Below are 25,807 nucleotides of genomic sequence, written 5' to 3' on the forward strand. Positions count from 1 at the left end.
AATATGATGTTTTCCCCTTCTACAATGCTGTATAGTGTTTTTTTTAAATACATGATCGCTGTGAGAACCCATTCTTGCTGTGTGAAAATAATGTGTAACAAATTGGCAAAGCAACGTGCGAAATAAGTATCAGATAGCATTGCATTTATTAGCTATGTGGGATTTTTGCCCGGCAAACTTTTCGTTTTTCCTGTTTCAATCAACCTTCAACCTGCTTGCGTGCAGAACACGCTGCTTTCCCTCCCGCTTTGGGTAGCAACTGGCAACCGCGATAGTTTTACTTGGTAACAGCGGCGACCTTGTCGAGGAACTGGGCCAACTTAACATCACGCTCGCTCAAACCACCACAATCGTGGGTAGCGAGCGTAACCTGTACCTTATTGTAAACGTTGAACCACTCTGGATGGTGGTCCATCTTGTCTGCCTTCAGCGCCACTCTCGTCATAAAACCGAACGCTTCGTTGAAGTCACCAAATAGAAACTCCTTGTAGATAGCGTCCCGGCCTTCCACCATGGTCCAGCCGGTAGCAAACAGTGGCTTCAACTGCTCCGTACGCTGCTCCTCAGTCAGTTTAACTACCTGTAAGAAGTCACATCGTTTCGCGTTATTGGAGAATGGCGATGACTTTCTAGGAGGGACCACCTGTAGCTCCACCAAACATGTTGATGCGCTGGAAAGGTCAAGCACTTACCATCTTTCTGCTGATAACGGAGGTTTTCGAAAAGAGACGATTAAGAACGCTCTTAGGCCGTTGTCGACTGCACTGGAGCACTGACGAATGACTGTGCTGAAGGAATGTAACGAGAAGAATGAAAATGGAGGTTGAAGTACGCGGTCTATAGAAAGTGAACGGTTGCTTGTGGATCGATGACCGTGGGAAATGGAAGGTGGCTGGTAATAAACAACGCGAATGCGTGCTGTGTTACTAGTTACGCTTACCACTACCTCCATGCATGTGTTGATGGTATTGGTGTTGCGATTGCAGCTGACTCCCCAATACCCCGAGATGAATCTGATATGGCTGGCCAGCATCACAGTGCCGGTTGAAGATTGGAGCTTCCTTGCGCTATAGGTGGGCTCGGCGAATATTTTAGCGGACGATCGCAGTGCAGATCCTCCATGTCGGATGGCAAAACAAGGTAACATTTGCCTGCTCTGGTAATTTACCTCAATGTTAGCTCACTACTGGGTTAGATTTGTTATTGCATTTTCTATATGCACCTGCTGACACGTTCATCGCTGACAGACAAATGTTGTCCAACGTAACGTTTTTGAAACAGCAGTTAAAACGTTATCTTACCGCCTTGTTGTGGTTAGTTGCTTAAAACATTGATTGTTCGATGTAAACATTGAAGCAATTTGGAATCTGCATCTACTTTAGTGGGTTGATATGCCATGCAATACATTGTAACATGGAACACGTATGCAATATTGAATGTGATAGGAGCGTATGGTGCAGAACATATTTGTAAACATTTTATTTCGTAAAAGTGATCAATATTCTTCACAAATATTTATTTTGGCTTAAAATTTTTAATACAAATGTTAACTAGTTCTTATTTAGTCTTAGTTTATCCTTAAATGAATGTAGAACACTTTAATTCCTTGAAAAACATATTGACATCTTTAAATAGAGTCTCAAAAATTCACTATGATGGCTAGTATAAAACATAACTGAACAACTTTTCATTCAAGCTTAAAATTAGATAATTTTTTTTTATTTATTGATATTATATGACAACATTTGACTAATTAATGGCAATGGTAATTAAATTTAATATGGTAATTAAATGGTAATATGGTTCTAAATAATTGAACCTTAAACAAGGTCTACTGTCTCAACACAATTTCTAACACAAAATATAATTTAATCTTTTTAAACAAAGTGCTGCTACTATAACTAATATTGCTAAGATAATGCTACTACTACTGCTACTACTAATACTCCTACTATAACTACTACTACTACTACTAATATACTACTATAATAAAAACAAACTAATTTTATTTGTTAACAGTATTTACAACATGCGGGCATTATGAAAATTGACACATTTCTCGAGTATAATTAGCATACACATTACCACCACCACGCAATAATTGAAAGCAAAATGTGTTAGTACTGATAAAATTAGCGAAATATGAATTTCACAATTAATTCTGACCATAAATTAAAGTTGATATGAAGGTTCCTTAGTGTATGACGGATAATTCTCAAATTTTATTCTATTTGAATCTTCAAATACACACATTTGCTGCAAAATAATTTCACGATTGCGGATACAAGGATAAGTTTAAATGATGCATGTTGAAGGCGAGTAAGTGGTCGAGGTGGCGGTGTGAATGTTTGTTATAATAGTGTCCTCGAAAAGTGAGATCCAACTATTTTAATGATGATTAAAAACTTATTGCCATATAATTCTAGAGACAAATAGGCTTCAACTGCTTGCACATGTGAGCTATTTGGATGTAATGAGGAAAGTGGTCATTGTACACAATTTAAAATTCTATAAATTTTCTTCGTATAACCTTGGATGAATGATAATGGTATATCTACATGAGTATCTTTTCCTAGGGTTTCGCAGAAATCTTGACTTGCAGAATGAAAGTTTGTACATGCACACACAACAAAGAGATGTGACAAAATGTTTAAAAATGCCTGAAAATAAATATAAAAGAATATAAACTAAAACATAAGAAAATAGGAATAACAGCAAAAACACTTAAAAACACAAAAAGAAGATAAATAACAATTAGAACACAAAAGTGTGCCAACAGTTCCTGACGTACTGAATCAGGCTGAATGGCAACACACATAAAGCACAATAACATTACTTCCAAATGACGGTCACGTTGGAATCCATATCGATTTCTTGTTCGATTCGACTTGGTGACATTCCCGTTTTGCAGCAGATTTCGTCCAAACTGTTTAGACCGGTGTACAGTTTGTGCTTTGGTGTTGGTATTGACCCAGTGTATATGGGATACTTGTTGATGCAGCGGATCAGATTGTGCTGCAAACCGAACGAAACTAGCTTGCGCTCGTCGATATTGTTGTCACGCGGGCAGAGCCTCTGACAGAGCGAACGCAGTGTTACGCCGTGCGTCATCTGCGAGTAGAGTTGCAGAATGTTGAACAAACTGGGCAGGCGTACCGTGTCAACCTTTTCGGCATGTTGCAGCTGCACGTACTTGCGACACTCGTCGGCCAAGGATCGATCACGCGTGAGTTTCTGCAGTTCACGTGTGCACATGTACACGTTGCTGTACTTGAGTAAGGGTAACAGCTGCATTACGCCGTAGTACACCAGATTTTGGATGCACGACTTTACCAGCTGATTCTCGACGTCCGCTTCGGCGGCGATGCGTGCAACGTGGTTGATACCGTTGATGAAAGGCAACACTTGCTGCGTTGTTAGATCCCATGAGTCAAGGTCTGTGTCCTCAAATCCTCGACACAGAAGCGGAACCTGGTGGTCTTGCACAACCGGTGGGTCCGATTTGAGGCGACCTATCTTCAGATAGATTGTGGTATCGCCCTCTACGATCGTCGCTACATGGCGCTGGTTAAGATCGCGCAGTATGCACGCGAGCAAGTTGCTAATGTTGCTATTGTTTTCCGCGTTTGATAGGAAAGATCCTTCCTCCTCCATCATCAGCAAATATTCGGAGAGCTTTTTAACCACAGCCTCATATTGAACGGTTCGCGACCACGAGTCAAACACAAAACATAAATTGAAATAAAAAAAGTTCCGTTGATAGCGCACGTGATTGATCCGCACTGGATAACCGATTACTTTATGTCCCAATGTATTACTGCTGACACACATGAAAAAGAGATACAAGATCAGGTTGAATAATTTGTCTACAACCCAGTTCTGTAAAGGAACGTCCCATGGCCTTACATTGTTAAAATGCACCGTTGCAGCTGCGGCTTAGGAATGATGTATGTACGGATGGAGTCAAACACTTCCTTGGTTATGAAATTCTCCGGCACTTGACAGCTGATTTTGGAGCCCGCCACAACATGAAACTCACTGAGCAGTATACAGCGAATGGGACCGTCTTTTATCTTACTACCCTTGGTCTGAAACCAAAAAGTACAAAAGAAATCAAACATTCGACATCAAACGGCCATTCTTACCTCACGCAGCAATTGGTCCCTGTCCATTGCTATCACGAAATTTATTCTTTTCCTATTCCGCGTACATCAATTGGACGAAAAACAAGCACAACACAACACAACCATGATACGAAATCGGGAATAGTTTTGTTTGTATCATGACAACCGAAGATGACACGTGTCGAAACATCCCTATGTCATAACAGACTAAAGCAGTGTTTACACGTTTGGTTCAATATGCTGTATTTTTATATTATTTTTTATTGTTTTATTTATTTTATGTATATTGCATAAAATATTCTCAAATGCGAAAGAAAACTACATTGATTTGTTTCCATTAAAAAAGCAAAAATGAAATTTACATTTATTAAAATTATACACTGGAAATTACCACAAAATGAATCCCATAATGTGCATGATAACACAATAGCCTGAATTTTATTTACAGTCTTTTCCCGAGTTACGCGAATTCGAGATACGCGAATCCCAAAATTTTGACAATTCGTGTAATTTTGTCAAATTTTGTCAAATTTTAAATTTTTCCCAAAAACTCGTTACATTTTGATGTTAAAATTATTATTTTTTGTAAATATTTACTCTAATTGTCGAATAAACGTAAAAATATCAATTATAAATGTGCTTCGTAACGGGAAAAGAAAAAATCGATCAATAAATACTAACTATAAACGATATTATAAAGGGAATCCGAGTTAGGCAAAAATTCGAGTTACGCGAATTTCTCTGGCACGCATTATTCGCGTAACTCGGGAAAACACTGTACCTGTAATGGGTATTGGTATGCAAATTCTCTGCACTTAATTTGCTCAGCAAACCTGGCTACTTTTTGATAAAATACATTGAAATAGATTAAAAACAAGTGTTTTGTATGATCGAGGAAGCTATTTAGACCAACTTTACATCTTTATGCTAGATTTTGTGCTATAAACTAACTCAGCCGTTTAATATCCAAAAACCGCGTATCTCCGAATCCGTGTATAAGTGGCACCGCGTATCTTGGAGACTGCCTGTACAAAGAATGCTTTCAATCCAAACAAATTAAATCGTAAAATCGATGACTGCTGATTTCCGATTTTGACGCTGAAAACTTGGATTCACATCCGGAGTCGACATACAAATTCGGAGTCGACTCCTCAGTTTTATTCTTAGTCGAACCCGGAGTTGCATCAGAAGTCGAATGCGTAATCGAATCCGGAGTGGAATTCGTAATAAGGGCCAGAGTCGAATACGGAATTCAATCCGAAACTAAATCTGGAGTTGAATCTGGAGTCAAACCCATAATCGAATTTGAAGTTAGATTGGGAATCGAATCCGTAGTCAAATAGAGATTCGGATTCGGAATTGAATCCAGACCCAAATTAGAAGAATACTTCGACGCCGGAGTCGAATCCGCAGTTTAATCCGAACCTGTAGTTGAATCCGGGGACGTATCCCAAGTTGAATCAGGAGTCTCGTTCGTAATGTGATTCGCAGTCGAATCGAAAATTTAATCCGAAGCCGACTCTGGAGTTGAATCTGGAGTCAAACCTGGAATCGAATTTGGAGTTAGATAGGTAGTCGAATCCGGAGTCAAATAGAAATTCGAATCCCGAATTAGATCCAGACTAAAATTAGGAGACTACACCGGGGCCGATGCTGCTCCACATACATTCGGCGCTCTCATTCTACCTCGGGAAATTTAAGCACTCACCGGACGATAACTATTAGATACACCATAGCGATTTTGCTACTTAATCACCAAGTTCCATGATTGATCGATGCGAAAAGTTCGATTTCAACTTCAATAGGAAAGAAAAAGATCCGATTCTGACGATTATAGCTAAATTTAAATATTGAGCTACCATTGCAAGGCCCACCAGCACGGGACAAATATTTCTCATAAAATAAAAATCTCAATAACAATACGGTTTACCATTTCAAGACATCTTTCTAAGATGGCCCAACGAGCGGTTGACCTTTTTCTACATTATTTTAAGTATTCGTTTTTATGATCCACATGATTGGTGCAGATGAGCGGCGGTGAGTAGACGGAAGTTAACCCAACAAAAGATTAGATTTATTTGTTGGTTTTACTTCCTTGACACCGACCGGTACGCCGATCGTTGATCGGTAAATCGGTTAGATTTGCGATTGTTGTTGCATATAATGCTGCAAAAGGATTGTGGCATTTGAGCCGACCAAACCTGCCATCATCGTTGCTGAAGAAGTCCGCCCGTTAACCGTTGGGAGTTTGGCAGGCTCTGGTGTCTAGATCCGTAAACGGCCGATCATTCTGTCCAAAGCTTGCATGGTAATGAATAGAGTACAACGGATGAATAAACAGGGAAACGGCGTGGATAAAAAAATGTTTTGAATGAAGTGGCCGCTAGAAGAAATCGAAAGCTTCCACCTGCGGCACAAGCTGAAAACAGCACCACAGGCGGCACTTGATGACGTGATGATTGATGATGGGTTGACTTTTGTAACACACTCCAGAGGGCAAATACTCTGCCGTACCGTGCACCGAATGGTGACCGGCTAGAAATGCGATGAATGAAGAATTTACCGCAAAGAGGGGAAGGTGTGGATTGGGATGGGAATGGGGAGGGAGGGACATTGCCCATATTATCAGAATCGTACACTTAAACTATTCGCTCCCGGGCCTACACGAACTTGACCTTGAAGAAACGGAAGATGTTTGCGTTTACACTGCAAAGAGTAATATTGACCCGAGCAAACATTGAAATGATGGTGAATACTAGCATCGTACAACTTGACGAAACGCGTCCACTAAGCCGCGTTCTGCCCACGCAAACTAGCAGGATGGGAAATCATACCGTACAACTCTGGTACGCATTCTGACGTGATGCCTCCCCCCACGGCACAGGATAGACCGAATGTAGAATTTCGCCCCATGATCTTCAAGTTTCGAGGATATTCTATTTGCATTTTATTCGTTGGCTAAACGACGCAATTAAGCAATTTTATTTCGGCTAAATGTGGCCGTTTAAAGGAAGCGACCAAACACATTTACCCACCCGAGTCCTTCGCCTTTAGCTGGCCGAAAAGCTTATGCCGAGGCGGAACTTGACGGTAGTGAAGATGGGGATGATATTTGTTTTCTTTTTTGTTTTGTTTTTGGGTGGGTAGGTTACTTATTAAAACTGGTTTGAGCATTCGGACAACCTGTAAGAAGACCGATTCGATGCCGCTAGAACCTGTAATGACTGAGTGGAAAACATTGCTACCCGCGCAGCATCAGCCGACCGACGCTCCGAACGAGAGAGAAATGAGGATGAGCCGGTTGAACAATGCCAGAAATAACAAGTCCAGCGGCGCGGATCCGTTTCATCGATAATGGACCGGTTTTATTTATTTTGTTGGTGCGTCCCGCCACATACATCTTTGTACGCCTTGCATCGCATCACAAGATTCACGGGAACGACTCCCAAACCAGGTGTAGTCCGAATTCAGTTATCGATGGATTCTTTCACTTCTTCATGTCACACGGGGTTATGCAAATTGTACGCCGAGGCAGATAGAATCTAATGCTTTAAACGTTATGGCGACGACCCAGCCGCTTTGCTCTTCCTAGCTAAACTTAGTAACTCTGCGGCCCTGAAACAGCCCCAGTGGACTGTTTGTAAAGTTCACGTCAGGTTTTTATGGTTTCTATGGGTATCATTTAATGAAACGAGCGCGTCCGTTAAATGTTATGTGTCAAGTCATTCGTCTCCGGCGAGCGGGTTTCTATTTCTTACAGGAAAAGGCTTTTTTTTATTGTGGTAGTTTGTAAATTGTTGCGTTACTCCCAATTTGTCAGATCATTAATTCAAACATTTTTCAATGCAATCATCGGTTTCCGTGCGGCGGGATGGTTTATAAGGTCAGCAGGGCTGCAGGTGTTGCTCCGGACATAGATCTATATTTGGGACGTAACTTAATTATAGCCGTGTGGGAGTTGTCTAACATAGTATTGGAAAATAATTGATCTGATGACATTCTGAAGATGCTCAGACCACCACCTTTCGATAAACCCATGGCATTGGTTGGTCTGAGAATTGGAATCACCTGCATCGAAAAGATTCTAGCGGAGTTATATGGGAGACCCAACCTCACAAAAACTTATGGAGTTACTGATATCGAGGAACCTCTCGCATGAAGAGTACGAGATAATAGTAAAGTTAGCAGTGCCTAGATTCTAATGGCGATTGGACCATACCTTCCATACACCGAAAGTACATGGTGAGGGTTTGGGTAGACATTCTTCTTCTTCGGCAGAACAACCTCAACAGGTCTAGGCCTGCCATTTCTGGATTTCTATGGACTTTATGCACCTACATTGCTGGATAGTCAGTCCAGCGTACGGGAGATCAGGATGTGAAGATCGCTACCAGTATACCACCGTCCCTTGGGTAGCCATTAGTGATGAAGAACCCAAGCCCAGAAACGATTATGCAGCCATAAGAAGTAAGTTGAGTGTGTTTGGTAACCAAATTCGCACGCCAATATACGAATGATATCGTTTACGTGCTGTTGACTGCATAGTCGTTCACAATTTTTTTTTATAGTCTTGCCAACTTAAAATTCTTTTATAATAAAACAATGCAAACTGAACTTTTAAGCAAGGTCTATAAATAAGCAAATACTTGAGCATTGGTTAGTAAAGCAAACGGAAAGCAACATCTCTTGCTGCTGAAAAGCTGGAAATAGTCTCGCACGTCTCGCATTAGATATCTTCGCCATTTGCAATTCAAAATAGCATTTTTCCCAATACAGCCAATCGGCAAATGAGTTTCAGGGTTGACCAGAACGAATCCGTTTTACTCTCTTTATCTTCGTTTTCTTTGCCTGTTTAGCGTGTTGCAGGATAGAAGCCGAACGTTGACTCAACTCGTCCATCCAGTTCGGGCGCATCATATCGCTAAACAGCGGTACCGAAACTGGTACGCGGTTCGTGTTAGGCGTGATACCAACCGCGGAACGTTGGTTGAGTGTCGCCTTTTTCCACCAATTTGTAGCTCTATGCAGTTATCCTTGAAAAAATGCAGTCTTCAACGGATCGCGGTAGCGTGGTTCGGACAGCCTGCGGATCATCGCAAGACATCGGCACCGTGCAAAGCCCGACCCACATGCAACGTCCGATTGTTAAAATTGGCATAAACCAGTGCCTTCTTGTCGGTGCGCTTTCAGAGATAATTTGTATGTTTGATTATCGATTTTTTTTTTGTGGTAAAAAAGGAGGAAACGAAGCAGAACTAAACCGGCTCGTGTTTGAATTAGGTTGAAACCATTCTCTGCGTATCCATATCGTCTGAGAGATTTTTTTTTATTCGAATGTATTTCAATTTTAGAACATGCTAAAACAAGTTGTTTCGGTTCAACACAATTTTCGGCGCCTTCTACTTTCGGAGCGAAAAGTCACGTTTAATATAGAATAAGCTTGTGTATGTATAGCATAATTTAAATGAAGTTTCGAGTGATAAGTAAACAGTTTAAAGTTGGCTTTTTTAAACATATAGTTGCTATGTTGTTTATTTATATCATCTCTTTTTCTACGAAGGTGTACTGATGACATTACAAGATGATACTTCTGTCAAAAAAAAGTAAAAGAGTAGTGAACTGGAAACAACATCAGCAATTGGGAATATTTGTGATGATCTCGTGCGTTGACTTTTGGTCTAATACTCTGCATGTAAAAAATTGGAATTCATTGGATCTTCTTTGGGAACTCCGCACTCCGGGGACTCTGAACTGCGGGAACTTCAGGCACAACCTGTAAAATTATTTTCAAGTCTTGAACCATAGTGGGAACTCTTGAAGAAAATGTATATTATAATAGCATACGTGTGATTGTTCAGCCACGGAGAAGAATATACTGAACACCGATGCCTCGGGGTATTGAAGAATCTACCATGAGCGATAATAAGCTCTCGGTTATTTTGTTTGTAACATCTAGGACTATTGAAAAATTCTGTTAAAACACATTAAACCCTAAAAGAAAATTAAGCTAGTTTTATCGTAAATGCTATATTATAATGTATTTAAATCATGTGTCGTACAAAATTTAATTAATTACCCACACATGCAGCATTTCACCAGATGGTCACCAGTCTTTGTAAAGCAGTGAGTTCTTGATCTTTTGAATATTTAATCAGTTAGATAATAAGACAAGGAAACGAAAACAAAAGTATTAAAAAAAAAACAACCAATTCCTCCTGGAAATGGATACCATAAAAACAGGTTCTCCGAACTCATTTGCATATTCTCTCGGTGCTGTACGCGTTTGGATGATCATTAGAGGGATCTTTGCAATAAGCGAAATAATAAAAAAGGGGAGGGAAAAAAAATCTGTTGTCAGCAAGGAGTGGCTAGCGAGAGTGAACAGCTACCCACCAAAATAGTTCTCCTTCTTTCCGAAATAGTTTAGCAGAAAACAAAACAGTTTTTCTGATCGAAGAATCAAATGGCAAAAGTCACATCTTCCCATCTACCCTCGCTATTGTTTGATCTTTTGCTCCTGGCAATAACAGCTCTTCCACGCACGCTAAGCAGCCAGCTAACTGATAGGTGTTTTTAGTACCAAAAAAAATAAAATAGAACACGCTGCAATGTGTCTACGAGCGTTTTTGTTATGTAAGAATACAATTTTCTTAATATACGTTTTAAATACTACCAGTAATACAATCTCGTTTTAAGTTTAAAAAAGAATAAGACAGGTGTTAATACACAAAAATGATATTTATCGAGGTGGCATATGTGTTAAAACTTTCCTTCGCATAACGCGGAGCGTTATCTTGCCTTTACAATCACCATTCGGTTTCCCAATTTGGCGATCGGTCCTCATCAAGTTGGACAAACAGATCTATCTACAACAATACATGGGGGGGAGGGGAAGTTTTTTTTCCCACTTCTTTGACAATTTTTTTTTTTGCTGTTTTCAAATGTTCTTTACATATGCTCGAATTTTGTCAATAGTTATCGCTTCACACCACAGGTGAGCAAAGTCGTCTGATGCTACTGCGAGCAGGCCGGCTGGTGGGGATAAGAAATAAGTAGCAAAAAACACTCTCACGGTTTCTGGCCGTATAATGTACCACACATATCTAAATGGGCGGGACTCGAAGCATGATAATCATTGAAAGGAAGAGTTTCCAACACGCAGAGAGAACCCGCAGACAGCAAAAACCAAACGAAATAAATTTAGCAAACTCCAGTCGAAAAAAAAAACAACGGAGAAGGCTTTCCGCACCAAAGCTTCGGCCAACGGGGAGCGAATAGCGTTCAGATTTATTACCAAAAGCTGACCATTTCTAACCAGATTTCCATGTTTTCCATGGTCTTCCATTCTCATAGCGTGCATCATATAAAGGAGAGAAAAAAAAAACAAGTTGCATTCGTAAAAATAACACAGGACAACGCCTTTTCATATCTTCTAACGGCGCAGTATATATATAGCCAAAGTCCTGTACCTTCATCAGTCAAGTTCGATCTTTCCTACGAACAGGCCACTGGAAGGAAGTCTTCAGAAGACATTCTGACAAGTGTACTATTGTGAGTGCGCGTTTACAGTCCGTCATATTTCGAACACACAGTTACAATGCGCTTTCTTGTGGTGAGTTCAAATACACGATACCTGCCTGAAAAGCACATCTCAGTGGTGCCTCCGGTTGCGCTTCAATGGTTTCTTGATTAGCGAGATTAGTTTTTGTGGTTTTGCGATCAAAACACCACTTTGATTCTTGATAGTCCCGCATCCCGCATCTGCCCATCATTCAACAACGCTCGCAAGCAAGAGCATCATCAATCAATCGTGCTTGTGTGCTGGAAACGAAGATATCCATTTGTTGGAGAACATTCGTGTTTTACCTATTCGAACCTTTCATACCAAACCATTAAATTATCAACTTGAGATTAAACTTGTCTCAGAATCCAAGCAATAATAACCTTTTTTTTCAATCTGCTCGCAATTTTAAAGGTATTAACCGTCTGTTTGGCAGTTGCCTCTGCTGACATTGGGCTGAAGCTACGTCAAGCGGCCGGTGCCGGTGGCAGCAGTTACGATGTCGGTCAACAGTCGGTGAACGTTGACTACGCACCCACCGTTTACCAGGACTCCGTTGTCGGCGCGTCCGCTGATGCTCGCTCGTTTGGTGGTGCAGGTTTCGGTGGTGCCGGTGCCGGTGCCAGCGCTGGAGCTAGTGCTGGTGCAGGTGCTGGTGGATTTGGAGGTAGCTTTGGAGGTGCTGCTAGCCGTTCTGCTGGTGCTGGTGGCGCTGAATACAATGCCGGTTACCAGGCGGGACTTCGGGCTGGTGCTTCTGCCGGTGCCTCGGCAACTGGTGGATCATTCGGTACCGCTGGTCGATTCGGTGCCACCGGTGGATTCTCTGGCGCTTCGGCTGGTAGCAGCAGCTTCGCTTCCGGTTCCGGATTCGGTTCGTCCTCTGGCGCTTCTGCCTCGGCCGCTGCCCAGACCCAGGTCCGCTATGCTGCACCAGTGATCCAGAAGAACTTCTACTACCACGTGGCACCCGAGGAGCCGAAGGCGGCCGCCGGAGCCAACACGCTGACCATCACGCCCCGCAAACACTACAAGGTCATCTTCATCAAGGCCCCGTCCGTCAGTGCCGATGCCGGTGCATCAGCCCAGGCTGCCAGCAAAACCGAGGAGAAGACGCTCGTCTACGTGCTCGTCAACAAGCCTGCCAAGGCAAAGGCCGGTTCGTTCGCTGATGCCAGCTCGTTCGCTTCCGCCAAGCCGGAGGTGTACTTCATCAAGTACCAGGGCAAGGACGCTCAGGCTGGTTCTTCCGCTTTTGCTGGTGCTGGTGCTGGTGCCGGTGCCGGTGCCGGTTCGTTTGCTGGCAGCGACGCATTCGCCACTGGTGGCGCTGGATTTGATGCCGGTTTCGGTGGTGCGGGATCATACGCTGATGCCGGCGCGTCTGCCGGTGTTGGTGCGGCCAATGACTTCGTTGATTTCGGTGCTCGCAGCGGTGTGTCTAGCAGCTCTGCTGGAAGCAGCGGTTACAACGCTGGATATACCGCTGGCTACACTGCCGCCGCCACCGGTGCCGGGCTTGGTGTAACACCTTCGTACGACGGTGTTGCCGTTGGCGCTAACGCCGGCGCTGGTAGCTTCGTGTACTAGATACCTGCCACGATGGATGCCTTACTCAACAATTAACCTATCCCAAAGCGTCTGTGTTCATTCTAAACCGGTCTTCCCGTGGGACGGTTCAGTTGCACAGCAGCATACTCATGGAATTGAAATTACGATGCCCTCTACAAATGGATTAGCCCGAACGGAGTTTGAACGATGTGTATATTGGAGAAAAAAAAAACCCAGTACGATAATTGATTCTACGAAACATGATTTGACTGTCGACCGCGTCATGTAACAAGTACCTTAAAGTAGTTTTTTTTCCTCCCCACCCGTGTCCCTCTTACCTTCCTCATCTTCGTCCTCGATTTTTCCTTAAATCTGTAGAAACGTAAAGCAAATAAGATAGATTTATTTTCCCTTTGTGCAGTTCAATGATCTGAAAAGCAGTATCGTAACGAGCGAAAGTACACGGCCCGATAAGGAGGACGTGCCTAGTGATTAGTGCATCAATCGCGTTTTCGATACATCCTTAGTTTGTGCGTACATCATTAAGAAGCCAGCGTTGTATCATAAGACAAGTGTATCCAAACACACACGCACACACATATACATACACATATACGTAGATATTTGGATGCAAATATCCATAACAAAACAAACGATAATAATAAAATGTGTTATCTAAAACAAACACTGTAAGCGCTTGTACATTTTCAATCATTATTCTTCAGAGAGATCTAAAATAGTCCAGAAATAACTCCAAAACTTCAACTTTTGGTTCCAACACAGAACACATCTTTTGGTTGTTGTGTACAGATAATAAAACTTCTGATACACTGCATTGAAACTTAAATATGTATTACAATAACAATAACGATATCACCTTTCGCGAATCAGGATTCAATTACAATATCTATATCATCATTACTGTTACTGCGGGAATAAATGCGGAATGCTAGTTCCGCCGCCGTGGATACCTTGAAACTCTCGCGCAAGTCTCGTTTGGCGTTTCAGATCATCTCGATCGTTAGGCTTTTCTCTAGATTTTTAGGGTTATTTCCTAACGGTGGACTTTTGCTTTCACTGGAACGTTTACTGAAGTGAAGGCGCTCGGAATTGTTCGGCTCGGACAAGTATCCTTTTCTTCTGCATTAAATCAGAACTAGTATCTAAATGTGGATCTCCGTTCAACTCGATTGCCAAACCCAACGACTTGAAAATATCAGTTTGGTTTGAGGTACAAGTGAAGTTTATTAACCAATTTTTCCTGCCTGTATACTAATCAATGCGTTTTGAGATTGGTAAGAGAAAGTAAGATGAAAGATAGAATCATTCTCCTTGCGTTAGGATATCTTGCATTGTCAAGTGGTTCCGCCCGTTCGTGATTGTATGGTGTCAGCTTATTTGCAATAATTATTTTTTTACCGAATCGTATTTGTATCGTTGCATCGCATCGTTGATCGTATTTGTTTATTCTATCAATCGTGAGCGTTCATATTTTTTATGCGGTTTTACTTATGCGGTTACCTTCCCTGAATGCTAGCATGCTCATTCATGATTTCTGATCACGTTCGCAACAATTACAGTAATGCCTCTTTTCTTAAGATAAAGTTCCACCCACTACAGCTCGTGAAGTTCGGTGCAGATGCTGTCTCGGACCTTAGCGATCACCATGATAACGATAATGACTGCGATACGAATGACAAAGATATCTCAAGGAAGGTTCCACGTATGGGCTAATACTATCCCCAATCTCCATTGCGTTTGAAGAACCACCGTAACGTCGATTGTCTCCGTTGAAGAAGATCAGACTGCATCCTTTCCTTATTACGTAATTTTATTCTCTTTGTTGATGCTGCTTTCGTTCTGTATTCTGTAAACTGACGAAGCTTAATTAACTTCTGGCACACTTTCATAAGCTCTTCCAGCTCTTTGCGTCTTTGCATTCTTTGCATCCTGCAATCCACACACGGGCATTTAAACTCTTCTTGTGTCATTTTCGATAAATCAGCTTTTACGACTGCTTTTTGTTTACCCGACGCGCAAACATTTTGCAGTCCTCCGATGAACTTTTTCTAAGCCTCAGGCAATCGAACTGTTTTCTGCACTTTGGTTAATGCCCTCCGAACAATAGCTTCATGATTTTAACCGTTCTGTTGATGTTATAATCATTAAAATAATCATAAGCAATATGTAGCACCGATACTTGAGGTACTTGGCCATGCCAAGCTTATTTAGCAGCAACCGTACTGTAGCAATATCATCGAACCCTTTGCCATTTTCATGAAATAGTGGTTCATAGTAAGCATACCATTTGTCAAAACTGGCATGCGCTGGCAAGTGGCATGGATTGTTACCGAACTCTTTTATGCTTGTCTCTAAATGCTATATGAGCAGTTCCAGAGCTCCGTTGCTAATTAGCTTCAACGGTCGGAAGCATTATCTGCAGTTGTGTTACGGTTGATAACTGCTCCCGTAACAGATTCTGTATCACATAGAGTTCGCCGGAGTATAGATCCACTTGGTCGTTGACCTTACGTCGCATAATGTGGCTGGCTGGCTTCTGAGCATCGTGGTGGCCGCTCATCTTGTAGCTTTTTGCCCAGATACGTTTGTAAACTTTGGTATTGTTAAAATAGTACAACAAATAGGTTGATTGATTGCTGAATAGAAATGCACAAACAATACTACGAACAACACACAATACTAGTTGCAATAACTACGGACGAACACTTGCTAACGTCTGCACGCTTTCGCACGTTAGCTGCGAAGAGAACTGTGTGAACGCACAGATACAGCAGTGTAAAGCAACAAGTACGGTCGATACACGTTTACATACAACTACATGCAGATAGTAATCAAACATATGATTAGAAACTGGTCACATTTCCTAGTGTCGCTTAGCATACGATAAGCGATCACCCTAGCAAGATGTTTCTTATTTAGAAATCAGAAACCTGTAATCAATTTTAATATGGTTAAATAATTTTCTAATCATTTTTAATTATATCCGGCCTGTACGGTTGCCTATTCTGATAATTTTATCTAAGTTACAATCCGCATCTCCGAACCTTGAAAGGATAATTTTCCATAACTGAATGGATTCAATACCTTGTGATAATGCTGAGATAATAGCCTTTCAATATACAGTATCCAACGAATCAAATGCTGCTAAAGCATGGAAAAAGTTAATGTAACCTGTAATGCTAGAGACAAAATAAATAACTGGGTAAATAGGAAACTTAAGTACAAGATTTTATAAATAAATTGAGAAAAAGTAACGTTAACGCTGTTGAAACGAGTTCTGCAAAGTTCTCGTATAGAATCTGAACCAATTGATAGATGCCATGATCTCATTCTATCTCTTCAACATCCTCATTTGGTTGATCAAATTTTTGTAATGAAAGATCCGTTTTATAAAGAACTCAAGCAACTAGAAATACACCAAAAGTGTACGCGGTAAGATGATCTTTATCGTGACCGATAATTAAATCATGTTGAACGTAAAACCGAACGCAACGGAATGCCTCAGATAGGGAACCCTGATTAAAAACGTTCGTTGTAGGTTAGCGAAGATTGCAAAAAATTTATTGGATTCACCCCAATACTTTCAACCTCATTTCCATACACCTTGTGACCTTTCGCAGCACTGATAAACGCTCGAAAGAAAAGAAAAACACATGAAATTTTTCGCAAAATTCAGATGAGAAGGAAAACGAGCTTTTGAGTCCTAATGGATATGCTGAAAGGAGATTGCAAGAAGAATTAGTAATAGCTAAAAATAATCGTAGCAAGTTTGCTTCTCGTAGCTGCTGGCGGGTCACTATATAAAAGGCCAACATTCTAAGCTTCTCACAGTTCACTTTAAACTTTGGCACAAAGAGGTCACTCGAAAGAAATCATCAATCGGATATTCCAGGCTACGGGGATTTCGGCAAGCTTCAAAATGCGCTTCTTTTTGGTAAGTTTTCGAAAGCTAACACTAGCATCGATCAACAATCAAATGTTCTTTCAAACGCACCGCCACACCAATCAATCCTTTCAATAGCAGTCTCCGATGAATCCGCTCAGGATTACTGTTCAATTTCTATGAAGCCATCTGTTTTCCAACTGTTTGACACGTTTCTTAACCCTTCAGATTATTGCCGCATGCATCGGAATCGCCTCGGCATTGTCATATGCACCACTCGTTGCTGGCGGACCTGGTAGCGGAGATGCATCAGTGAGAATTGTACCTACACCGCTCGTTTATCAGGATCAAGTTGGTGGTGAAGGCCAGCAAGGAGCGCAACCAGGATTTGCAGGTGGATACCCAGATCAGTCCGGAGCGCAAAGCTACGCTAGAGCCAACGCTGGAGCTGGTGTTGGTCCAGGTGCAGGATATCAGCCAGGAGCGCAACCAGGATTTGCAGGTGGATATCCAGGCCAGCCAGGAGCGCAAAGCTACGCTAAAGCCAACGCTGGAGCTGGTGTTGGTCCAGGTGCAGGATATCAGCCAGGAGCGCAACCAGGATTTGCAGGTGGATATCCAGGTCAGTCAGCAATAGCAACATCCAGCGCATTTGGTGGTGCTGGAGGAGCTGTTGCTAAAGCCAACGCCAACGTCCGTTATGCTAAGCCGGAAATTACCAAGAATTACTACTATCACGTGGCACCGGAGGATACGAAAAAGCACGCCGATGCTGACTCGCTGACCATCACACCCCGCAAACATTACAAGGTCATCTTCATCAAGGCTCCGTCCGACAGTGCCAATAGCGATACTAGCGCTAAAGCTACCAGCCAAACTGAAGAAAAGACATTTGTATACGTGTTGGTTAACAACAAGGCCAAGGCTACCGGTACTAGTGATGCTAAGGCGGACTCGTTTGTATCCGGCAAGCCAGAAGTATTCTTTGTCAAGTACGAGAACAAGAACGCGGGGGCTACTGCTATCGCTAACTCCCGTGCCACTGCCGGTGCTGATGGCACCTTCAGTAATGCTAATGCTAATGCTAATGCTGGGGCTGGTTCCGGATACAATGGTAATGGTGGCTTTGCTTCTGCTGACGCTAATGCAGCAGCAGGATATAATGGCGATTTCGGCCGAACGGGAACGTTTGCCAATGCCGGTGCCAGTGCTGGTGCGGGTGTGCAGAATGATGGATTTGGAAATGGTGCTGGCTACAATGGAGGTGCTTCCGCTGGTGCTAACGCTGGCGCTAACAGTGGCTTCTTCTAAGTACTTATAATATCTAAGTGCTCTATGTATGTTTTACGCATCTGTTAACCTATTCCAAAGCGCCCACCACCAGTCTCAATTGGTGTTCTGTGAAACAATTTAGTTATGCAGCAGCATGGTTGCGAATCAGGCATTTTGCGTACCAAGGACATTCACCATTGTTTTCTCATGTACCTTCTCTGGTGAACTCTTAAAACGATGTTAAAAATATAAGCAAATAAGATAGATTTATTTTCCCTAGTATAGCTAAAGCTTCAAAAAAACAATCTCACGTTGCAGCAATGCAATAAACGTTGCTGGCGGTGTGTGAGAGAGAAGATGCTATCGTTTGATCAGAGCAACCTGCAGGAGAGTGTTTTCACTAAATCTATAGTTTATGAGTGCAATAAGAAGCCAATTTTTAACTTTAGGCCAGGTTTAACTCGCATGCTTACATAATCGTTGCGGGTTATGGATATTGTACCATAATGGATTGTAATAAAATGTATATTGGTTCAAAAACAACCCATCCTCAGAGTGGTTAAGTTCTGAAGCCTGTTGTTGTGCATATGTACTTCAGAATGATACTATATCGAAGATATCCTGCAACATCTTCAATGCTTGCTTTTAAGGTAGTTGGAAACTATCAGAGAGGATTCGGAAACGGAAAATCAACGACTGATCTGCTCTTGGAGAAAATGGCTTCCATCTCTTCATCAATTTCAAGGCCGCACACGACAGCATAGCAAGGGTAAACTTTACGACGCCAAGAGATCTTTTCCTCATCCCAGCTAAACTTAACAGATTAGTACGAATGACAATGACCAACATCACATGCCAGGTGATGATGGATGGAAAACTCTTAAGGCCCTTTGCTACCACCAAAGGTCTGCGCCTAGGAGATGGGCAAGCTGCCAACTAGGAGATGGCATGTCTACTCTTCAACCTAGCGTTTTAGAGGGCCATCCGCGATCCGCGGGACCATCTTCTATAAGTCAATCCAGATCCTGGCATACGCTGGTGACGTAGACATCATTGGTTTACGGCTCTCCTACGTAGTGGATGCTCACCAAAGGATTAAGCAGGCGGCAGAAAACGTCGGGTTGGAGATTAACGAAGTAAAAACCAAGTTGATAGTGGCACTGCCAGCGGTCCTGTCAACAAATCCTACTTATGCGGAGGTGACGTACAAAAAGATGAGCACACTTTCGCTTTCGAACACTTTCGAACTCCAAAACACACGAACACTTTCGAAGTTGGGCCTAAAGTCAGTACCGTCAAAAACATTGATGTTGAGATACGTGCTAGGGTGCTGGCTGCCTCTAAGTCTTTGTACAGCCTCAGAAAACTTCTCTTCTCAAAACACCTTTCACGACAAACAAAGCTGGAATTATTTAGAACTTATATAGTTCCAGTTCTCACATACACCTCCAAAGTTTTGGAAGTTGTCCAAAACTGACGAAACCCTCTTAGCCGCGTTCGAGAGGAAGATGCTCAGAAGGATTTTGGAAGGACAATGGAGGAACCGCTGCAATCTATGAGCTGTACGGCGAAAAAGACTCTTCGGTGGGCTGGTCACGTCATGAGCATGACACCGGACGACCCAGCCCATAATGTTTTTATAGGTCGTCCAGGACTCCTGCAGCAAGCAAAGACCGCGAAGTGGTTGTAGCGCCGGATAAGTAAGTGAGTAAGTAGGGTGACTCTTGGTTGCTTACAGATGTATATAATATCGTTGAAGTCATCCTGAGACATCACCTTGGGTAGGGTGACACTTGGTGCTCTTGAAATAGAGAACATAAGTTGCAGGCTGGAACTCCACGGTGGCATGGACCGTGAATCGAAGTTTGTAGTGTTGTACTTTATGAATCTTTTGAAACGAGTCATTTATATGAATCTTAATTAAGGAGTCATTCAAATCAGGAATCGACTCACACAAAAAAATCATCAATTACCTGAGCAGTAGCGGATCATTTAGGAATAGAGATTCCGATACATTCCTTTAGTCCAAAGATTCATTCAGAGTCCTACATCTTAATCAGAGCAAGCACGTGGTAATATTTGGAACCATTCAACTTACTGACGATCATATTCTGGGGAATTTTAAACAATTTTCATACATTCCGGTATATATATTGCAATTTGATAATTCTTAACCTGTAAGCGTACACTTGTTTACTTAGAAAACAGTTTTTAAGCGGAATTTTGACCTAATTAAGTTCGTTTTGTATTCTATTGCCCTTGGCCTATTTAGACTGTTCCATGTTTTGCCGATTTGCTGATCTTCCATGTTTTGCTCTACGCTTTTGTTTCGTAAACTTGAGATTTTATGATTGCAGGGCAATAAGAGATTACGCATGTAGAACTTTACAGTGAGAAGATCATATATCCAGTTGATCTTTATTAAAATCACTCCAGCCGAATAAGGTATGCCTGATATTAAATAAATGATATTGGCATTTACATAGACGAAGTGTATTTTTGTTTGGTTTTGTTTTTTGCTCAGCACGTTCGCCGAGGTGTTGTTTCCGAACTTGTTTTCTCATCTGCTGTGCTCTATCGGTCATGCTAAGTGATCTTCATAAAAATCCCCCACCTGCCATCGCTATCACGCCCCGACCGAACACAGCCGAAGCAATGCTGTGTTGCTATTCGATTAGTGATGATACAATCAGTGATGCTTAAGATTTCAGAGGAAGGGGTATAGATCAAGTGGTCAGCAAAAAAAAATGAAGAAAACAAACACACATACACACAGCGCTCACCGATTCAAAAGTTCGGAGTGTGGTCAGATCGAATATCAGCAGTTGATCGGTGATTGGAAATGGAGTGATAAAAAATGTAAGAAAAGGTAATAATATCAAGATATTCAAACATTGAAAAGTACCACCCGGCCATGCTAATGTCGCACTGAATAACGGACAAACCTTTGCGTATGGATTTCGGCAATTTTCTAACTAGATTTACATCCCCACCGAACCATCGCTGCTCCACAGCCAACGAATGGCCATCCTATATTCGTATATCCGTCGCGTTAATCGCTCAGCACGCCCGGCGTACAAGACGAGCAGGCGAGATGGAAGATAAGCGCACCGTAGCAAAGACACTTTTTTGATATTCGCTGAATTAATAAACCGCAGCCAAAACTAGCTAGACAATGCTAGATGAGACAAAACTGATGTCTAATATTGAGCATCTGCTATTGATACGGTGTATATATAAGGCGTTGGACCTACCGCTGGTTCAGTAAAGTTCGGCGTTCGAACGAGCACACCCGCTCTAGAGTTACATCGAACAGTTCAACAGCACAAAAATGCGTTTTTTTGTGGTGAGTTTCATTGTTTTGCACGTTTGTGTAGCGTTAAGGCCCTGAGGTTACAGGTGATATCGGGAGTGCGGCGTTATTCGCAGGCAGACGATCAGTAGATCTGTTGCACGAGTGTTCTTCTATCCGGTCACCTATCAACTATTTATCACAAAATAGATGAGCAACAATCAAAACTCGTGCGGACCAAGATATCCCGGGGAGCAGCATCCAGGAGCTTCTTAATATAGCATCCTACGAGAAGTACTTTGTGGATTCCAGCAAAATGAATGATATCTTACTTCTCAGTGGCATTCTAGATCACAAGTGTTGCATGATATGTTGCAAGTATTGCAATGAACTAATGTCTTGTACTTTCAATACTCTTCAACCCTCCCACATTATAGATTTTTGCTGCCTGTTTGGCTGTCGCTTCCGCTGATATCGGATTGAAGCTTCGCCAAGCCGCAGCGGCTGGTGCTGCGAGCAGTTATGACGTTGGACAACAGTCCATATCGGTGGACTATGCGCCCGCAGTGTTCGAAGACACCGTCGTTGGTGGTGCCGATTTAGGCGGAGCACGGTCTGCTGGATTCAGTGCTGCCGGTGCTTCTGCCGGGGCTTCTGCCGGGGCTTCTGCCGGAGCTTCTGCCGGTGCTGGCAGTGCCGACTACGATGCCGGTTACCAGGCGGGACTACGTGCCGCGGGTGCCTCTGCGAATGGTAACGCCGAAGCCGGTGCCGGTGCAGTCGATGCTCGCTTCGGTGGCGCCGGTGCGTTCTCTGGTGCTTCGGCTAGCAGCAACAGTTTCGCCGGTGGTTTCGCCAGCGGTTCTGCCGGTGGTTTCGCCAGCGGTTCTGCCGCTGGTTCGTCCGCTGGTGCTTCCGCCTCGGCCGCTGCCCAGACCCAGGTCCGCTATGCTGCACCAGTAATCTACAAGAACTTCTACTACCACGTGGCACCCGAGGAGCCGAAGGCGGCCGCCGGAGCCAACACGCTGACCATCACGCCCCGCAAACACTACAAGATCATCTTCATCAAGGCCCCGTCTGCCAGCGCTGAAGCCGGTGCATCAGCCCAGGCTGCCAGCAAAACCGAGGAGAAGACGATCGTCTACGTGCTCGTCAACAAGCCTGCCCAGGCGAAGGCCGGTTCGGTTGCGGACGCCAGCTCGTTCTCTTCCGGCAAGCCGGAGGTGTACTTCGTCAAGTACCAGGGCAAGGACGCGCAAGCCGCTGCCGGCGCTGATGCCAGTGCCTTCAGTGGTGCCTCCGCCGATGCATTCAGCGGTGCTACCGCTGGTGCCAACGCTTTCAGTTCCGCTGCTGGTGGTGCCGGATTCGGCGCCAACTTTGACGGTTCCGCCGGTTCGTTTGCAGGTGCGTCCAGCGCTGCCAGTGCGGGTGCGTCCGGCAATGACTACGATTTCAACGCGCGTTCCGGCAGCGAGTCGGCCGCATCTGCGGGCAGTGCTGCAGGTTTCAATGCTGCATCTGCCGGTGCGGGTGCCGCGTCCTCGTACGACGGGCTCGCTCTTGGTGCTGATGCAGGCGCTGGCGCTGTTAACACTGTTGTCTACTAATGCTCCGAACCGTACCGTAGCAAAAGAGCCAACCTCCAACTCAACCCAAAGCGCTAGTGTTTGTCTTGCGACAGTGCACAACAAAGACTGTAGAGATACACCGAATACCCAGCAGCCAAGCGATGAGATTACGTACTAATCAGAAGAATTACATATGAAGCGGCCAAACACCCATCCTCATACGAACGGAAAGGAAAACAAAATTGAGCGTACCGACCTTACCGACATGATACTGCATTCAAACCATCACAGGCGTCTTCCATGATCTACCTGAATTAGCCTTTCGCACTTTGCACATTCTTTCGCTTCCGCCTCAACGAATTAATCCCCTTTAAATCTGTTTCCAAGCTAAGCTCAATAAAAAAAAAATGTATACAATTATGAAAGCATTCCCGCATTCTGATTGATTGTGAAAAGAAAATCGACATCCTTCTACGTGCCATGGTATCTCGCCACATGATGCAAAAAAAAAACGTACAGCTCAAGAGCTCGTGGATTACGTAATCTTTTCAATAGGAAAGCGACCGATCTGTAGGATGGTATGTGGATGATCCGATTGAAAGCAGAATAAGGTGCACACCCGAACACGATATATATCATGATTAACGCGTCTCCCGGTGCGTGACCTTGATCTATGAGAATCCGACAGGTCCGGACGGCAAACGGCAATTCCGAAACAGGTCTGACTGGTATTGGTCTGAAAGCCAACATTTGGAGATCCACGGTCAAGTTTTTGTTTTCGTATATTGTCAACCCTATCTTCCCACCGGTCATGTCGCTAGGCCGTGCAGAAGCGCAGCTATTGTAACATCATCATTAGCATACACTTCATTATTAGTCTTAAGGTTTAAAATTTCCAATGAATCAGGTGCAGGCTCTCGGCTCGAATCTTGCACCCAAACCAAACGTGTTTCTGATATTGCAAATGATGCTATTACATATATAGTGTTTGGTTATCAAAGGTTAAGCTAACAGATATTTATTCTTTATCTGCTTGGCATAATGGCACACTAGATCGGACCGGCTTTATAATGGCTTACTAGACCTGGTTTGGAACCAGATAAGTCTAGCAAGTTGCTACGAAGAGTCGGTACATATTGGGAGATATTCAATCTGGGGGACAGGTGTATTAGACCAAATACCGAGGCACGTTTGCATCTTCAATTTTACAAACTTCAACACATGAAGTTATGGCATCTATCTGTCTATCTAGCATGAAACTATTTCTGCCATTCCTGGCTTACTTTATTTATTTTACGGCCTTTATTTTAGCCAGGAGTTAGTCCTTGCTACGGAGGATTGGTCCTGATAAGATTTTGGATCTGTCCTGTCGTTTGAGAAACGGCGTCGCTGCACCTATGGGCAAGCCAAAACAGCTACCATTATTTTAATAATATTTTTATATCTTTATCTTTTAATACCATCATGTCTACTAATACTAATACTTGCTTTCTTGTTGATGAGTGTAATGTTTCGGACATGTTACAGGCACCATTATCCGTTTGAGTCTAGTACGAAAAAAAGTTCTAACAATTCGGGACCGTTTATTTCTATTTTTAGCCTTCATACTGCAATTCTATCACATTTCACAAAATCAACATTTAAAATCTACTGGTGATATTAACGAGGCACATCCCATGTTTGCGATAACATTTTGATTTTTTGTTTGTTTTAGATATATTTCAGTATAAAAAAAACAGAGCGTGTCGTGCGATTATTGCGTAAACAGTAACACTACTCGCGCAGAACTCTCCCTAAAATGTTGATCTGCAGTAACAATAAATTAGTTTTAAAAACCAAAAAAAAACAACAATTGAACATATAAATTAATATATTTATAAAAAAAACAAACAAACGAACGGAGAACGGATTCAATCAGAGGCACATGTTTCAGTTAACGTTTTAGAATCCGATGAAGGCCGTTCTGCTGTCCTTGCACTCCTTTACATATTCCTACCATAGAGACAATCGTCTCTCTACACATACTGGAACTTATTATGGTTTTTGTTTCATTTTATTGAATTGTTCGTACATCTAAACTCGTTTCTCGATGTGTTACCTCGAGTCGAGTACCTTTCCTTCAAATCAATCGCTAGCCTCAATAAGTGTGAAACAATGAAGGGTGTGCTGGGGGCTGGACACTGTTTGCAGACGCAACGCGCAAAGAACTATACACAGGCCTCTTTTACTTTGCTGGAAGACAATAAATTGGTACATTGATAATCTATCTGGTGTCCTTTCCTCTAGTTTTCAATATTTTTTTCGTTTTCCCCTTTTCTGTTGTTACCATACTTGTAGACGTTAAGTTCGTCTACTTTAAATGTCATTATATAAGCACATGTTCGGCTGTATTTGTGCTGTAATAAAAACTATTTACATTTGCATAGTTCACGTAACATTGACCGGAATGATTATTGGAATAAGATATATTAGACACCTTCACAAACGGTACGTTTTTTTTTCGTTAGGAGATAAAGAGAGAAAAGATAC

The 25,807-nt window shown here is 42.7% G+C and overlaps 5 protein-coding genes across 5 annotated transcripts; 3 read left to right on the forward strand and 2 right to left on the reverse strand.

Moving 5' to 3' along the window:
* Positions 1-277: 277 nt before the first annotated feature.
* Positions 278-1,147, reverse strand: LOC128707729 (putative pterin-4-alpha-carbinolamine dehydratase). The gene is made up of 3 exons (XM_053802691.1): positions 941-1,147; positions 693-788; positions 278-580 (listed from the first exon to the last, which is right to left on the reverse strand). The coding sequence occupies exons 1-3, from the start codon at positions 1,145-1,147 to the stop codon at positions 278-280; spliced, it is 606 nt and encodes a 201-aa protein (XP_053658666.1).
* Positions 1,148-2,832: 1,685 nt separating this feature from the next.
* Positions 2,833-4,172, reverse strand: LOC128709955 (GATOR complex protein NPRL2). The gene is made up of 3 exons (XM_053804994.1): positions 4,146-4,172; positions 3,907-4,088; positions 2,833-3,817 (listed from the first exon to the last, which is right to left on the reverse strand). Exons 1-3 carry the CDS (start codon positions 4,170-4,172, stop codon positions 2,833-2,835), a joined length of 1,194 nt encoding a protein of 397 aa, XP_053660969.1.
* Positions 4,173-11,721: 7,549 nt separating this feature from the next.
* Positions 11,722-13,275, forward strand: LOC128707496 (fibroin heavy chain-like). The gene is made up of 2 exons (XM_053802453.1): positions 11,722-11,736; positions 12,100-13,275. Exons 1-2 carry the CDS (start codon positions 11,722-11,724, stop codon positions 13,273-13,275), a joined length of 1,191 nt encoding a protein of 396 aa, XP_053658428.1.
* Positions 13,276-17,176: 3,901 nt separating this feature from the next.
* LOC128719573 (fibroin heavy chain-like) lies at positions 17,177-18,451 on the forward strand. The gene is made up of 2 exons (XM_053813202.1): positions 17,177-17,191; positions 17,369-18,451. The coding sequence occupies exons 1-2, from the start codon at positions 17,177-17,179 to the stop codon at positions 18,449-18,451; spliced, it is 1,098 nt and encodes a 365-aa protein (XP_053669177.1).
* A 3,292-nt stretch (positions 18,452-21,743) lies between these two features.
* On the forward strand, positions 21,744-23,317 carry LOC128708029 (glycine-rich protein 1-like). The gene is made up of 2 exons (XM_053802990.1): positions 21,744-21,758; positions 22,142-23,317. Exons 1-2 carry the CDS (start codon positions 21,744-21,746, stop codon positions 23,315-23,317), a joined length of 1,191 nt encoding a protein of 396 aa, XP_053658965.1.
* The last annotated feature ends 2,490 nt before the right edge of the window (positions 23,318-25,807 follow it).

Source organism: Anopheles marshallii, chromosome X, assembly GCF_943734725.1.
Source record: "Anopheles marshallii chromosome X, idAnoMarsDA_429_01, whole genome shotgun sequence".
Lineage (NCBI taxonomy): Eukaryota > Metazoa > Arthropoda > Insecta > Diptera > Culicidae > Anopheles > Anopheles marshallii.

Excerpts from the sequence above, each read along its gene's own strand:
- LOC128709955 (XM_053804994.1), bottom strand. The coding sequence starts at position 4,172 with ATGGACAGGGACCAATTGCTGCGTGAG. Across the intron at positions 4,089-4,145 it reads GGGACCAATTGCTGCGTGAG|ACCAAGGGTAGTAAGATAAA; the intron begins GTAAGAATGGCC and ends TTTTGGTTTCAG. Across the intron at positions 3,818-3,906 it reads CAACGGTGCATTTTAACAAT|TAATACATTGGGACATAAAG; the intron begins GTAAGGCCATGG and ends GTGTGTCAGCAG.
- LOC128707729 (XM_053802691.1), bottom strand. The coding sequence starts at position 1,147 with ATGTTACCTTGTTTTGCCATCCGACATGGAGGATCTGCACTGCGATCG. Across the intron at positions 789-940 it reads ACACATGCATGGAGGTAGTG|CACAGTCATTCGTCAGTGCT; the intron begins GTAAGCGTAACT and ends ACATTCCTTCAG. Across the intron at positions 581-692 it reads CCGTTATCAGCAGAAAGATG|GTAGTTAAACTGACTGAGGA; the intron begins GTAAGTGCTTGA and ends GACTTCTTACAG.